A 15513-nucleotide genomic window follows, 5' to 3' on the forward strand; every position below is an offset into this window, starting at 1 on the left:
CCAGGCCACAGAAGTCCAACCACAACAAGTGTGCATGGAGGACAGCCAATCCAGGTCCAGCTGGCACGGAGAATAAGGGGAGCGGGTACACCTGGAACCGACCATCACCTGTGGTTCAAGTACCAAAGTAAACAAGGCAAGTTAAAACTGCAATACTGGTGTGGACTGTTTCCTTGACAGCGTGCACTCACACAGACTGTTCCCCACTACTACCCCAATCATCCATTGCTGGGGTCAAGGCCTGCTTGCGGAGGGCTCCAAACATCCAGGCTGCACCAGTCCATCAGCCCCAGCAGAAACCTGCAGCGGCGGCCCCTATAACCTGACTACACACCGCAAGTGGCGTAGTCGGAAACTCTTTTAGTATTTTATTTTTCCGCTTTAATTTTATGTTTTATCAAAACCACCTTTCTTTCCGGTGGGTACGGCACTCCAAGGGCCACGGTACCGGGCCACGACCACGACTGACCCCACTGCGCACCACAAACCCGGGACCAAGTACCCCACAGCCCTGGGGTGTCACACGATCATCATGAGAGCCCCTTGTTGGATTATGTCAGCACTGGATTAGGGATTTGCCAGGGAAATAAATTTGTAAATGAGGGTGTCTCTTGTCTTTCTTTTTTCTTTTTTTTTTTTTACTAATTTTCTCTTTTTTATGTCTTTCAGGTTTGCTTTTGGAGAACGACGTGAGACCTCACTATGGATTTCATCGGACATTGAAAAAAAAAAAAAATAAATAATAAATATGTGAATAAGGGCTGTAGTCGGGGGATGTTTGTCCAAATAAAATTTAGTTTTCTTTTTTCAACTACTGGATTGATTAGTAATCAGGGTGTCTGCTAGAAGCCAACCCATTACTAATACCAGAGCTTGATGCCAGCTGGCAATTCAATGCTGCCATCAACCCCATATATTGTCCTGTTTGCCACCGCACCAGGACAGTGAGATGAGCCGTGGCAAAGGGCCAGGATTGGTGCATCTAATGGATATGCAAATTCTGGGTCGGCTGTGGCCTGCTATTTTTAGGCTGAGGAGGGCCCAGTAACCATGGGCCTCCCCAGCCCGAGAATACCAGATCCTAGCTGTCCTCTTTACATTGGCTGGTGATCCAATATGGGGGGGGACACTAAGTTATTTTTTTGTTGTTTTTTTTAAAATTTGTTTTGTTTTTTAAATTATTTATTTCATTTTAAATATATAATTAATGTAATGCACTAGTTTGGGTTGACCTGTGTTTTGGATTACCAGTCAAGGTAAAGCTACCAGCTGCAGTCTGGTCTCATTTCGGGAAGGGGTTAGTAGTCCCCTTAGGTGACTTGAAGCTGTGATCATCTGATTGTTTTTCTACTATAGAGAGCAGTGCATCAGGACTGCTGTGTATAGCAAAAATCATGATGATCTATGAATGCTGGTTCGCAGCTGGTGTTCACAGGAGGATTGTGGTGATAACCACAGGGATCATTAGTTAACTCCCAGCTTTCATGACAACCCATTGGAGCCCTACGATGACATGACGGGGCGCTGATGGGCGGGATCAGTGATGTGCTTTCTGTCATCGCATGTTAACCCCTTCACGACCTTTGACGGATATATCCGTCATGGAGCATGTGACAATAAGCCCCGCCCCTGCCGCGGGCAGGATGCGGCGATCCGCGCACATATCAGCTGTTTTCAACAGCTGACATGTGTGCCTGCATGTTACTAGTGGAATTGCATTCCACCCGTAACATTAACCCCTTACATCTCGCTGCCAAAGTATGGCAGCGAGATGTATATACGAAGCAGTCATGATTTTCACTTACCGCCGCCCCCACCGGAAGTCACGTGAGTGATCACGTGACTTTTGGTGGTTGCCAAGGTACCACAGGGTCATGTGATGACGCCTGCAGCTATGAAGAGTCACTTTCATTTTCACTCGACCCGGAGGCAAGTGAAGCAGAAAGTGACCGTATCTGCTGTTTATAGCTGTATAGCTGTGATCAGCAGATAGTGCAGAGTGATTGGATTGCTGATCGCTATAGCCCCCTAGGGGGACTAGTAAAATAAAAAAAGAGTAAAAAAAAACCCTGAAAGTTCAAATCACCCCCCTTTCCCCCCATTGAAAATTAAAGGGTTAAAAAAAAAAATAAATATACACATATTTGGTATCGCCGCGTTCAGAAATGCCCTATCTATCAAAATATAAAATCAATTAATCTGATTGGTAAGCAGCGTAGTGGCAAAAAAATTCCAAACGCCAAAATTACGTTTTTTGGTCGCCTTAAGTTTTATGCAAAATGCAATAACAGGCGATCAAAACGAAGCATCTGCGCAAAAATGGTACCATTAGAAACGTCAGCTCGAGACGCAAAAAATAAGCTGTTACTGAGTAATACATCCCAAAACATTAGAACGCTACGGGTTTCGGAAAATAGCGCAAATTGTACGCCACTTTTATTGGACAAGCTTGTGAATTTTCTTAACCCCTTAGATACAAGTAAACCTATACATGTTTGGTGTCTACAAACTCGCACCAACCTCAGGCATCATACCCACACATCAGTTTTACCATATAGTGAACACGGTGAATAAAACATCCCAAAAACTATTGTGCCATCACACTTTTTTTGCAGTTTTTCCACACTTGGAATTTTTTTGCTTTTTTCCAGTACACTATATGGTAAAACTTATGGTTTAATTTAAAAGTACAACTTGTCCTGCAAAAAACAAGCCCTCATATGGCAAGATTGATGGAAAAATAAAAAAGTTACGGCTCTCGGAAGAAGGGGAGCAAAAAACAAAAACACAAAAATGGAAAGTGCCTGGGGGCTGAAGAGGTTAAAGCAAACCAATCACCTGGATTTTCCTACATAAGCTAAAGCCAATGCTATACTGACACACATGCATGCCTTCAGTCATGAAGGGGTTAATCAATTTGCAAATTTTTAACATCAGTCTATGAATAACAGAAAACCACAGACAGATGCAAATATACGTTTTACTACACCTAGGGCAAAATGTCAGTTGAGCAGTTTGTGTAGTCGTCATGTGACCACTCATGCAATTTGCATACTTAGTCACATGCAGACTAGCTGCTCTTCCTAATTCTCTTGTCATTGACAAACTATTGCCTCTGCTTCATTGAGAGAATCAGGAAGAGAAGCTAGTTGGTGTGTGACCATAAGTATGAATAGTGCATATGAGACGTCACATCATGACTCCTAGAAATGGGAAACAGAATCAAATCCTGGCAGTGAGAATATTTCATGATGTTAGGATTTGGCATGTACAGTAATTATTTTTATAGTTAATGCTTTTAACATAAATACAGATGTAGCAATCCTTAACTTGTTTGACCAGGAAGTGCCAACGGTCAGGGCTTTAATTTTACTTGTGCCTGAAAGACATGAGTGCAAATTAATTTAGGCAGACGGTGATTTACACCTTTTCTGAGTCAACAAACCAGCCTACTGAATGACCGAAATTCACTTCAAAATGCCGCCTAGGAGATACCTCAGATGACGCCCTCCTGCTAGCTGCGAGTTCAGTGGGGGATGGAAACAAGTGGAAGACTTGAGGAACGTGCACATGTTACATGTTTAGTGAATTTTTACCTCACTATTTGTAGCCAAAACCAGGAGTGGAACAATCAGAGGAAAAGTATAATAGAAACACGTCACCACTTCTGTGTTTATCACCCACTCCTGGTTTTGGCTACAAATGCTAAGGGGAAAAAACTCACCGAATACTCAGCGTGTGCACGTGGCTTTAGGGTTTGTTCTTATAGGGCGTTTCCTCTGCAGACCACTCCATACCTCCCAATCATCCTAAATTCATAAGGACTTTCCCGCTGCTCACTTCTCCTGTCCCACCTCCTCCTCCCAGTGAATAAATGAAATTGTCATCTGCTCTGGTTTCCCAGAACATGGCTAGAATTCATGGGCTTGTGATGAGCTCTTTGGCCATAGGCATCAACTCTACCACTAAGCCACTGCCTGTATTGAGAGGCATAGGAAGATTTTGTAATCTTGACCTGTATTGCAGGCAGAGAAGCCAGAAGCAGATTATTCAGCTACAGAGAGATACCGTAGATAAGCTATATGCTCCATCTCTATGTAGGTGAAAGAAGAATCAGATTCTTTTGTTCCTAGAAAACTACTATAACGAAATGAGAAAAAAAATAGGAAAATATAATTTTATTTTTTCACCATCCACTTGGAATCAAACCAGCAACCTTTAAACATATTTGGGGAGGCCTAGCTGTTGAGCCACAAGCTTTGATGATGTCAGAGAGAGAAGATTTTATGCAGATGAACCTGCAATGCAGCCTGTTACACAGCAAATTACACTGACATAGAGATCCCCTGTACAGATCAGCATTTCTGTGTCCTTTATTCTACAGGGAGAGGAAAAGAGATTTTTTTTCTTCTAATAAAATTGCTAAAAATAATAATGAAAAAATAGAGTAATGTTATTTTTATTGTGCTTTTTTAACAAAGTAATAAATATCATAAATCGGCAAATAATATGGACATATTTGGTGTCCTTGTAATTGTAACAGCCCGAACAACAAAGCGATCAGATTATTTATGGAGATCGGCAAATGGCTGAATAATTGGCACAGTTGATTATTTTTCTCTATTAAAACCCATTTAAAAATGTAATAAAAATGTATCACTGAAGCTGTGTTCACACGTAGCGTAAATGCTGCGTTTTTTTCTGCAGGTGTCCACACCACGCAACGCAATAACAATCTACGGTAATTATTGTGTGTTTGCTGTGTTTTTTATGTGTTTTCCCCAACATTTTATACATATTTGTAGTACATGTGAATGTGGGATATTAATGCATTTTAATATTACAGAAAAGCTTTGAATCAAATTTTGAATAAAAATGTAACTTCACTTTTTTTTTTCGCTTGAATTTTTTTCAAGCTCCAAAAAGAAGCCTATAGAGGCTTGGTCACATCCATTTTGCTTGGACATTTAGTCTATGTTCGTGAACACGGCCTTATAGACACAAAAGAAGCAACATGTTATATAGTGACACATATATGAGAAAGTTATGGTTGATACAACTATGAGTGAATGAACAGTCCTGGACATCCGCTGAACATCCCTCACTGCCAAATGGATGTGGTTAGGGATGTGGTCAAAATTTGACATGGCGCGCCGCTTACTTTGTCCCTCTTTCTGTTCTTCACAAGTTGGGACGTATGGACCCCTCACAGTCAAAATGCTGCAGCAAAATTGACAGCCATAATTACCGCACGTATTATTGGAAACGTTATTCTTCACCTTTTACCTTTTCCATTCTATATCCTTCATTAACATCTGCAGAATATAGTAACCAGTCAATTTCTGCTGCTCTTCATTTCCACTGTTTACTTTCCACATGAAATGTTTTTTATTAAATCTGACACGTCACTGTTACTGTAAAATACAGGCAATTTCTGATTGGTGAACTTGAACTGGAAATCAGCCCCATGGGAACATTTCTTACTCTTTTCTGTTCTGCTGGATCCACTTCAGGATTTGGGTCATAAAAGTTAATTAAAAACAGCATAATGTTTCCTGCCATATTCCTTACAAGACTGGCTTTGTTCTATTAGGTCTAAGTAAAATGTATCGCCTCACACTAATAAATACAATAATAAACTACGTTGCATTGTGTTACAGTATCAGACATAAACTGATAGCATTCGAGCAAACCATCTAAAATTACAGCCTTATATTGGTGGCTTTATTCTTTGAAGATTTTGAAAGGCACGTTATCTAATTGGACTTCCTACTTGAAGTACTATGGTGTTGCCGCAATTTTACTTTTAATGTTTACTGGCGTTCTGGCAGAGATAGTGAATTCTCTACAAATATTAATACAAAGCTGTTATAGGTGATAATTTTCGAATACTAAGCAGAAAGTTACATTCCTCTCTTGTAGAACCAAGGTCAAAAGCCAAAACTAAATCTGACAAACAGAAGGTTCAGATCAAACTTTAACCGACTGTTTGATGTGGAGCTAAAACAGGAGCTGCTGATAAAGCAAGGACACATTTTCTGGGAGACGGGCGGGAGAGCACTATGGCAGCTGCAAAGCAGAGCCAGACTGTAGAGAATCTGTCTGTTGTGGTCCATGGCGTTGGAGATCTTCGTTTGGTAAGTTAACTGCCTCCGTAATCTCTGTACAGAACTCAGGTTTTATTTACATTTCTGTCATATTCATGTAACTCTGGGATTTATCTCTATGTTCAGTATTTGCATACATTACTACAATATTATAGGAAATATAATGTTCATTTTGTCACTTTTCTGCCATAAAGGACTTTACACTGCAGTGAGACTACGGCCTCTCTTCCACTAGTATGTAAACAATTCCTCCAATACTCATCCCAAAAAATGGGACGAGTGTTATGGGTATGTTATTGTGTATGACATGCGAGATAGATATCCTTGTGCTATATAATGTCACAACTCACCTACAAATTATACATTTGCACTCTTTAGTGCCTTTTATGTGGCACTAAAGGGTGTTTAGCCTGGTTTAGCGTAATAAATAATTATAAAAAACGGTGTAGTGTCCCCCCTATTTTTGATTTTCAGCCCAGCTAAAGCAGACAGGTCTTGGTTTTTATCAACCTGAGAAGGTCCTTGGTTATTTCCCCCATTTTCTGCTTTGCCCGGTGTGTGTCCATCTGCAGGTATCATTCGTCTGCCCACAGGGTTTAGTGATCTTGTGACTAAGCCCTTATTTGTGCAGTGTCCATGCTCATTTAGGCTTTACATTTGCCCTTTCTTTATCGTTCCTTCCATGGGAGACCCAAACCATGGGGTGTATAGCTAGCGCCTCCGGAGGACACACAAAGTACTACACTCAAACGTGTAGCTCCTCCCTCCGGGCTATATACACTCCCTGGATGACAATCTATCCAGTTCAATGCTTTGTGTTTCAGGAGGATACACACACTTGCATTCTCTGATATTTTTTTTATTTTATTTTAAAGATTTGGAAGAAAAGCGGGTCCAGTCTGGACTCCCGGCATGTCCCTTCACACCCCACTCTGTCGGCGGTGCTGTTAAGGTTGACTTTATAAGGCTGAAGCCTTCACATGCCGCGCTCCTTCACATCCTCTAAGAGGCTCTGGGTTGAAGTGGGAGCCTCCACGGTCCTCTCTGCTTGCAGAAGACCGGTCTCCATCCGCAGCCCTGTCTGGTCCCTGCTGGAAGGAGCATTTACCCCCCTCTCCAGGGACATGGCCCTGCGTCTCAAAGCTAAGTATAGTACTTTTATTAGGGGGACAGTATGTGTTTTAGCGTTACTGTAAATTCCGGCCGATTCTGGGGATTTCCCCTGAGAACCGCGCCGAAGGTGCCTGCTCGTCGGCCGCATTGTTAAATCTAGGCCCCGGCTTCTGTTTGGGCCTAGTTTCGGTTTTGGCTTCTCTGCATGTTTTGCATACAGCGCCGCCCACCGCCCGACCAGCAGAGGGGAGGGCACTCCTCTCTGGGGAGATGTTCCCTCCCCTGTATATCGTCCTGTATCTCTCTGCCCTCCGTTTTTCCCGCTCTTGGGCTTATACACGCCCCCCCCTCTTTCTCCCAGCGCCATTTTCTCAGCGTTCTTGCGCTGGAGGGCGCTGGATGCTGCAGCTGCATACTATCAGGAAGGCTAACGCTTCACAGGGGAGCGGTGGAATCCGGAGGGCACACAGAGAGCACGGGCTGGTAAGCCACAACCTCTGGTTGTGGACTTTTATTACACTCTCAGGCATTCTACAGGAGTGTATTCTGGCTGCAGAGCCTCCACCTCAGCAGCATGTCTGTCACTAGGAGCAAGGCTGCAAACATGTACGCTATATGCACTGCTTGTAAGCTCATTCTGCCAGAGCCAAGCACATACCCACATTGTGATGCCTGTGCTAACATGGTTGTGTCTCAGCCTGGAGCCTCCGCAGGGGTCCCTCCGGCTGCTTTGGCCCCGGTGGCTGAACCCCCGGCTTGGGTAGCATCCTTTTCGCAAGCTATTTCCAAGTCTTTTGCCGACTCCATGGGGAAGCTGTCCCGGACACTGCTGTCCATGCATCAGCCCCCTTCTCAGGGTGCTTCGGCTGCTCCTAGCTCTGCAGAGCTCCCAGAGCATGTCCCAGGACCCCGTCCCCCTAAACGGAGACGCAGGGACCCTTCTCCTTCCTCTTCCCACGGCTCTGATTCACGTGCCGAGGTGCAGGGCGAGGAGGACTCGTTTACTGTGGGCTCAGACGCTACCTCTATGTACCCCATTGACTTGTCTGAGGGTGATGCGGATGTTAGTGACTTGATTGCGTCCATTAACTCCGTACTGAACCTCAACCCACCAGAGTCTGAGGAACAAGCCTCTCTGGTAGAGATACACCAGTTTACCTCACCTAAGAAAGCTAAAAGTATGTTTTTTAACCACTCCAGCTTTCAGGCCACTGTTACCAAACCCAGGGCCTGTCCTGACAAACGTTTTCCGAAGCGTAGTTCAGATGACCGTTTTCCTTTTCCACCAGAGGTGGTTAAGGAATGGGCTCAGTCCCCAAAGGTAGACCCTCCGGTGTCCAGAATCTCAGCCCGCACAGTCGTGGCTGTGGCTGATGGCACTTCTCTTAAGGATCCCACTGACCGCCAGGTTGACCTTTTGGCCAAGTCTGTATATGAGGCGGCTGGAGCCTCGTTCTCCCCGTCTTTTGCGGCAGTGTGGGCTCTCAAGGCAGTCTCTGCCTCTCTGGAGGAGATGCATTCCCTCACCAGGGACTCTATGCCTGAGCTGGAGACCTTAACTTCTCAAGCTTCGGCTTTTGCATCCTACGCCATGTCTGCCATCCTGGAGGCTTCTCACCGCACGGCGGTGGCCTCCGCTAACTCCCTCGCGATCCGCAGGATCTTGTGGCTTCGAGAGTGGAAAGCAGACGCTTCCTCAAAAAAGTACCTTGCGAGTCTCCCTTTTGCTGGGTCCCGGCTGTTTGGGGAACAGCTGGATGACATAATCAAGGAGGCTACTGGCGGGAAGAGTACTTCCTTGCCTCAAACTAAGGCCAGGAAACCTGTCCAGGGCAGGATCCAATCGAGGTTTCGTTCCTTTCGTTCCTCTAACTGGTCATCCTCGAAGCCCTCGACCGCGTCCACTACCGCAGCCAAGGATCGTAAATCGAACTGGCGCGCAAAGCCGCGTCCTCAAAAGACCGGAGGAGCCGCTGCCACTAAGGCAGCCTCCTCTTGACTATCTGGCTGCGCCAGCAACGTCCTTGGTCGGTGGCAGGCTCTCCCACTTTGGAGACGTGTGGTTCCAACACGTCACCGATCAGTGGGTGCGGGATATTATCTCCCACGGCTACAGGATAGAATTTTCTTCCAGCCCGCCAAACAGATTTTTTCTGTCCACACCCCCTTGCTCCAAGGCCGCCGCCTTCTCTCAGGCCGTGGCATCCCTGCAGGCCAACGGGGTAATTGTTCCGGTTCCCGCCCGGGAACGGTTCAGCGGTTTCTACTCAAACCTCTTTCTAGTCCCCAAGAAGGACGGTTCCTCCCGGCCCATCCTGGATCTCAAGCTTCTCAACAAGCATGTTCAGGTGCGGCACTTTCGCATGGAATCTCTGAGATCGGTCATTGCCTCAATGACCCAAGGAGATTTTCTGGCATCCATCGACATCAGAGATGCCTATCTGCATGTGCCTATGGCGGTCTCACACCAGCGTTGGCTACACTTTGCAATCGGAGAGGAACATTTCCAGTTCGTGGCTCTTCCCTTTGGCTTAGCCACGGCCCCTCGAGTGTTCACCAAGGTCATGGCAGCAGTGGTTGCGGTCCTGCACCTCCAGGGATTGGCAGTGATTCCTTACCTGGACGACCTTCTAGTCAAGGCCTCATCCAGTGTAGACTGCCAGCGGAGTGTCTCTCTCACTGTCGCCACGCTAGTTCAGTTCGGGTGGCTTGTCAACCTGCACAAGTCCACTCTGACCCCGACCCAGGTACTTATGTACCTAGGGATGCAATTCGAGACTCTGCCGGCACTTGTCAAGTTGCCCTTAGTCAAACAGCAGTCCCTTCGTCTGGCGGTGCGCTCTCTGCTGAGGCACCGCCGTCATTCCATCAGACACCTCATGCAGGTGCTGGGTCAGATGGTGGCATCAATGGAAGCGGTTCCCTTTGCCCAGTTCCATCTGCGTCCCTTGCAGCTGGACATTCTCCGCTGTTGGGACAAGCGGATCTCTTCCTTGGACAGGCTGGTGGCTCTGTCATCACAGGCCAGGAACTCCCTTCAGTGGTGGCTTCAGCCCCTCTCCCTGTCACAGGGACGCTCCTTCCTGACTCCGTCCTGGGTGATACTCACCACGGATGCCAGCCTCTCCGGTTGGGGAGCGGTATTTCTCCATCACCGAGCACAGGGCACTTGGACTCCGTCCGAATCAGCCCTCCCGATCAATGTGCTGGAGATCAGAGCTGTGTTTCTAGCTCTCCTAGACTTTCACCACCTGTTGGCGGGCAAGCACATTCGGGTTCAGTCGGACAATGCAACAGCGGTTGCCTACATCAATCACCAGGGCGGGACTCACAGCCGTCTGGCGATGTTGGAGGTTCAACGAATCCTCCAGTGGACGGAGGACTTCAAGTCCACCATATCTGCAGTCCACATCCCAGGCGTGGAAAACTGGGAGGCCGATTATCTTAGCCGTCAAACCGTGGACGGCGGCGAGTGGGCCCTGCATCCGTCAGTGTTCAGATCGATCTGCCGCAAGTAGGGCACTCCGGAAGTGGATCTAATGGCATCCCGGCACAACAACAAGGTTCCGGTTTACGTGGCTCGCTCCCACGATCCTCAAGCCTTCGCAGCAGACGCACTGGTTCAAGATTGGTCTCAGTTCCGTCTGGCCTATGTGTTTCCCCCTCTAGCGCTCTTGCCCAGGGTTCTGCGCAAGATCGGAACGGAGGGCCGTCGAGTCATACTCATTGCTCCGGACTGGCCCAGGCGAGCTTGGTACCCAGACCTGCTCCGCCTGTCCGTAGAGGTGCCGTGGCATCTCCCGGACCGCCCAGACCTTCTCTCTCAAGGTCCGTTCTTCCGCCAGAATTCTGCGGCTCTCAGATTGACGGCGTGGCTCTTGAGTCCTGGATCCTGACGGCTTCAGGCATTCCCTCTGAGGTCATCTCCACCATGACTCAGGCTCGGAAGTCTTCCTCGGCCAAGATTTACCACAGGACTTGGAGAATTTTCCTGTCCTGGTGTCGCTCTTCCGGCCATGCTCCTTGGCCGTTCTCCTTGCCGACCATCCTGTCTTTTCTACAGTCAGGTCTACAGTTAGGTCTGTCCCTCAATTCCCTCAAGGGACAGGTGTCGGCTTTGTCGGTATTGTTCCAGCGGCGTATCGCCCGACTGGCTCAGGTGCGCACCTTCATGCAGGGCGCATCTCACATCATCCCTCCTTACCGGCGGCCCTTGGATCCCTGGGACATTAATCTGGTCCTCACGGCCTTACAGAAACCCCCTTTTGAGCCTCTCAGGGAGGTTCCTTTGTCTAGACTTTCACAGAAAGTTGTCTTTCTAGTAGCCATAACTTCTCTCAGGAGAGTTTCTGATTTGGCTGCGCTTTCTTTGGAATCCCCCTTTTTGGTGTTTCACCAAGACAAGGTGGTTCTTCGTCCGACTCCGGACTTTCTCCCTAAGGTGGTGTCTTCCTTCCACCTTAACCAGGACATTTCATTGCCCTCTCTTTGTCCGGCCCCTGTGCATCGCTTTGAGAAGGCGTTGCACACCTTGGATTTGGTGAGGGCGCTCCGAATCTATGTGTCACGCACCGCCGTTTTTCGGCGGTGCACCTCACTTTTTGTGCTAACCACGGGTCAGTGCAAGGGTCTCTCTGCTTCTAAACCGACCCTAGCTCGTTGGGTTAGGTCGGCTATCGCCGATGCCTACCAGTGTTCTCAAATGCCTCCCCCGCCGGGGATTAAGGCGCACTCGACCAGAGCTGTCGGTGCCTCCTGGGCTTTCAGACACCAGGCTACGGCTCAGCAGGTGTGTCAGGCTGCCACTTGGTCCAGTCTGCACACTTTTTCGAAGCACTACCAAGTGCATGCTCATGCTTCGGCAGATGCGAGCTTGGGCAGACGCATCCTTCAGGCGGCTGTCGCCCATTTGTGAAGTTAGGTTTTGCCTACTTCTCAGTTTGGTTTATTTCCCACCCATGGACTGCTTTGGAACGTCCCATGGTTTGGGTCTCCCATGGAAGGAACGATAAAGAAAAAGAGAATTTTGTTTACTTACCGTAAATTCTTTTTCTTGTAGTTCCGACATGGGAGACCCAGCACCCTCCCTGTTGCCTGTTGGCAGTTTTTTGTTCCGTGTGTTTCACCGGCTGTTGTTAGTAGACAGAGTTCTGGTTTTGCCGAGTTTTACTCTATCTCTACTTATGGGTGGATGTCCTCCTTCAGCTTTTGCACTGAACTGGATAGATTGTCATCCAGGGAGTGTATATAGCCCGGAGGGAGGAGCTACACGTTTGAGTGTAGTACTTTGTGTGTCCTCCGGAGGCGCTAGCTATACACCCCATGGTTTGGGTCTCCCATGTCGGAACTACAAGAAAAAGAATTTACGGTAAGTAAACAAAATTCTCTTTTTTCAGGTTTTATACCTGTTTTCTCAGGCTTAGTCCATTTCTTCCATCTTACCTTATGTTATATTGGTTATTCTGCTTATCGACACCTGTTTATATCATTGCATTTTGCTGTAATGGGGGTTTGGCTTGTAGAGGGTGTGAGGTTTGATGTCATACAACATTGACATTCATGTGTTGTTTACTGTAAGCTTTTGCTTTTTTAATTGATTTTAATATGTGTATGTTTCTTGATTAATAATAATAATTTTTTTTTTATATTTATATACCTGGTGATCCCACTTTTTGCACATTTCTTTTTCTCTTTTGTTCAAATTTACGGTCCTTGGTTATTTGGCCCTTCCCAGCCTAAAAATAGCAGCCCGCAGCTGATCCCAGAAGTGGCACATCACATTAGGTGAGCCAATTCTGGCGCTGTGCCTGGCTCTTCCCGATGCCCTGCCCTGGTGCGGTGGTATTCCGGGTAATGGTTTTTGTGGTTGATGTCAGCTGTATAATGTCAGCTGGCATCAAGCCCAGGGGTTAGTAATTGAAAGGTGTCTATCAGACACCCCTCTTACTAACCACATGTAATAAAGAATAAAAGACATACACAAGTATTTTTTATTTTTGAAACAAACTGCCCAATACTTTCCCTGGTTCACCAATTTATAAAAAAAAAACAAAAAAACCCATGAAGGTCCAACCAGGCTCACCAACATTCTTTAGTGACATATGAAAGGCACTAAAGGGACGAACGTTTATAATATGTAGGGGGGTCGTAAAATTATAGCTGCAGGATTTCTATCTGTCTATCTTTATCTAGATGTGTGTGTGTGTGTGTGTGTGTGTGTGTGTGTGTATATATATTTTTTTTTTTTTCATTGGTTGCCAAGAGAGTTCTGGCTGGTAACTTATGTGTTTATGGCAGGAAACTCGCCAATGTAAGTCTATGGGTGCAAGAAAAAAATTGCACTGCACACACACTGTTCATGTGCCGTCCGATTTTTTTTTTTCTCTTGTATCCTTAGGGGTACTTTGCACACTACAACATCGTAGGTGCGATGTCGGTGGGGTCAAATCGAAAGTGACGCACATCCGGCGTCGCAGTCGATATCGTAGTGTGCAAATCCTTTTTGATACGATTAACGAGCGCAAAAGCGTCGTAATCGTATCATCGATGTAGGGTCCGACATTTCCATAATGCCGGTGCAGCGACAGGTACGATGTAGTTCCTTGTTCCTGCGGCAGCACACATCGCTGTGTGTGAAGCCGCAGGAGCGAGGAACATTTCTTACCTGCGTCCCGGCTGCAATGCGGAAGGATAGAGGTGGGCGGGATGTTTACATCCTGCTCATCTCCGCCCCTCCGCTGCTATTGGCCGCCTGCCGTGTGACGTCGCTGTGACGCCGCACGACCCGCCCCCTTAGGAAGGAGGCGGATCGCCGGCCAGAGCGACGTCGCAGGTCAGGTGAGTGCATGTGAAGCTGGCGCAGCGATAATGTTCGCTACGCCAGCAATCACAAGATATCGCTGCTGCGACGGGGGCGGGGACTATCGCGCTCGACATCACAGCATCGGCTTGCGATGTCGCAGCGTGCAAAGTATCCCTTAGACTTGCATTGGTGAGTCTTGTCTGATATGTTGCAATTTTTCTTCCTCAGCTTGATTACAGTTGAGTAAAAAATTGCAGATGGACACTGCCTCATTGAATAACATTACTGCGAGTTCAGTCTGATTTTTTTTTTTATTGGATTGCACTCCCCTTTTTTAGTCGCAAGTGAGAGCAAAACATGTAGCAAATGATGGCTGTTGTACAGGCAAAAAGATTTGAAGCCATACATGTATTTAAGGCTGGAACACAAACACTCAAGTCTCATCAAGGAGGGCTCATTAGACGGATTGTCCACCTCATTTTATATTGATGACCTATTCTCAAAAAAGGTGGCAATCAGATGCACTGCACTTCCACTGATCAGCTATTATATTATCACTTCCATTGGCAACTGGATGTAAACAGTGTATGAATTGGAACAGTACAGTTTTGCACACTGTGACAGGGTCAGATAATGTATAGAGCTGTGCTGTTCTGCTCTATACACTGCTCACGCTTGGCCACCACCAGAGGTGGTAACAGATGATCGGTGGGGATGGTCTCCTGTCCGGAGGCTAGGTCTTCAGTACAAAAGTAGTAGACAATCCCTTTAAGGGCATGTTTCCATGGGGTGTGTACGCATTGTATTTACCAATGCATACCATACTTCTCCCCTGAGGAAGCTGCTCTGTTTTGCAGCGAAACGCATTGGGGTTCACCCATTGATCCCTTCTTAGGGCGGCTTTGCACATTGAGACATCGCACATGCGATGTCGGTGGGGTCAAATCGAAAGTGACGCACATCCGGCGTCACTTTCGACATCGTACTGTGTAAATGCTAGATGATACGATTAACGAGCGCAAAAACGTCATTATCGTGTCATCGTTGCATTCACCGACATTTCCATAATGCCGGTGCCGCGACAGGTACGATGTTGTTCCTCGTTCCTGCGGCAGCACACATCGCTGTGTGTGAAGCCGCAGGAGCGAGGAACATCTCCTTACCTGCCGCCGGCGGCTATGCGGAAGGACGGAGGTGGGCGGGATGTTTACATCCTGCTCATCTCTGCCCCTCCGCCGCTATTGGCCGCCTGCCGTGTGACGTCGCTATGACTCCGCACGACCCGCCCACTTAGGAAGGAGGCGGGTCGCCGGCCAGAGCGACGGTTGCAGGGCAGGTGAGTGCTAGTGAAGCTGATAGTTTTCGCTATGCCAGCTATCACACGATATCGTACCTGCGACGGGGGCGGGGACTATCGCGTGCGACATCGCAGCATCGGCTTCGCGATGTCGCAACGTGCAAAGCCCGCCTTAGAGTCATGACTCTTGTAAT

The 15513-nt window shown here is 47.2% G+C and overlaps 1 protein-coding gene across 4 annotated transcripts in view; it reads left to right on the plus strand.

The window, feature by feature from the left end:
* Positions 1-15513, plus strand: part of SORD (sorbitol dehydrogenase) — a 91877-nt gene that overhangs the window by 20188 nt on the left and 56176 nt on the right. For 2 of the 4 annotated variants that reach the window (XM_075342705.1, XM_075342707.1), the window contains exons 2-3: positions 4708-4741; positions 5923-6137. The exons of 1 other annotated variant lie outside the window; for it this stretch is intronic. In XM_075342705.1, the coding sequence (XP_075198820.1) occupies positions 6063-6137 (75 nt within the window). In that variant the 5' untranslated portion in view covers positions 4708-4741; positions 5923-6062. The remainder of the gene's footprint in view (positions 1-4707; positions 4742-5922; positions 6138-15513) is intronic. One more of the 4 variants, XM_075342706.1, reaches the window with a different exon arrangement.

The sequence above is a fragment of the Anomaloglossus baeobatrachus genome, chromosome 4 (assembly GCF_048569485.1).
Source record: "Anomaloglossus baeobatrachus isolate aAnoBae1 chromosome 4, aAnoBae1.hap1, whole genome shotgun sequence".
In the NCBI taxonomy this organism is placed as follows: Eukaryota; Metazoa; Chordata; class Amphibia; order Anura; family Aromobatidae; genus Anomaloglossus; species Anomaloglossus baeobatrachus.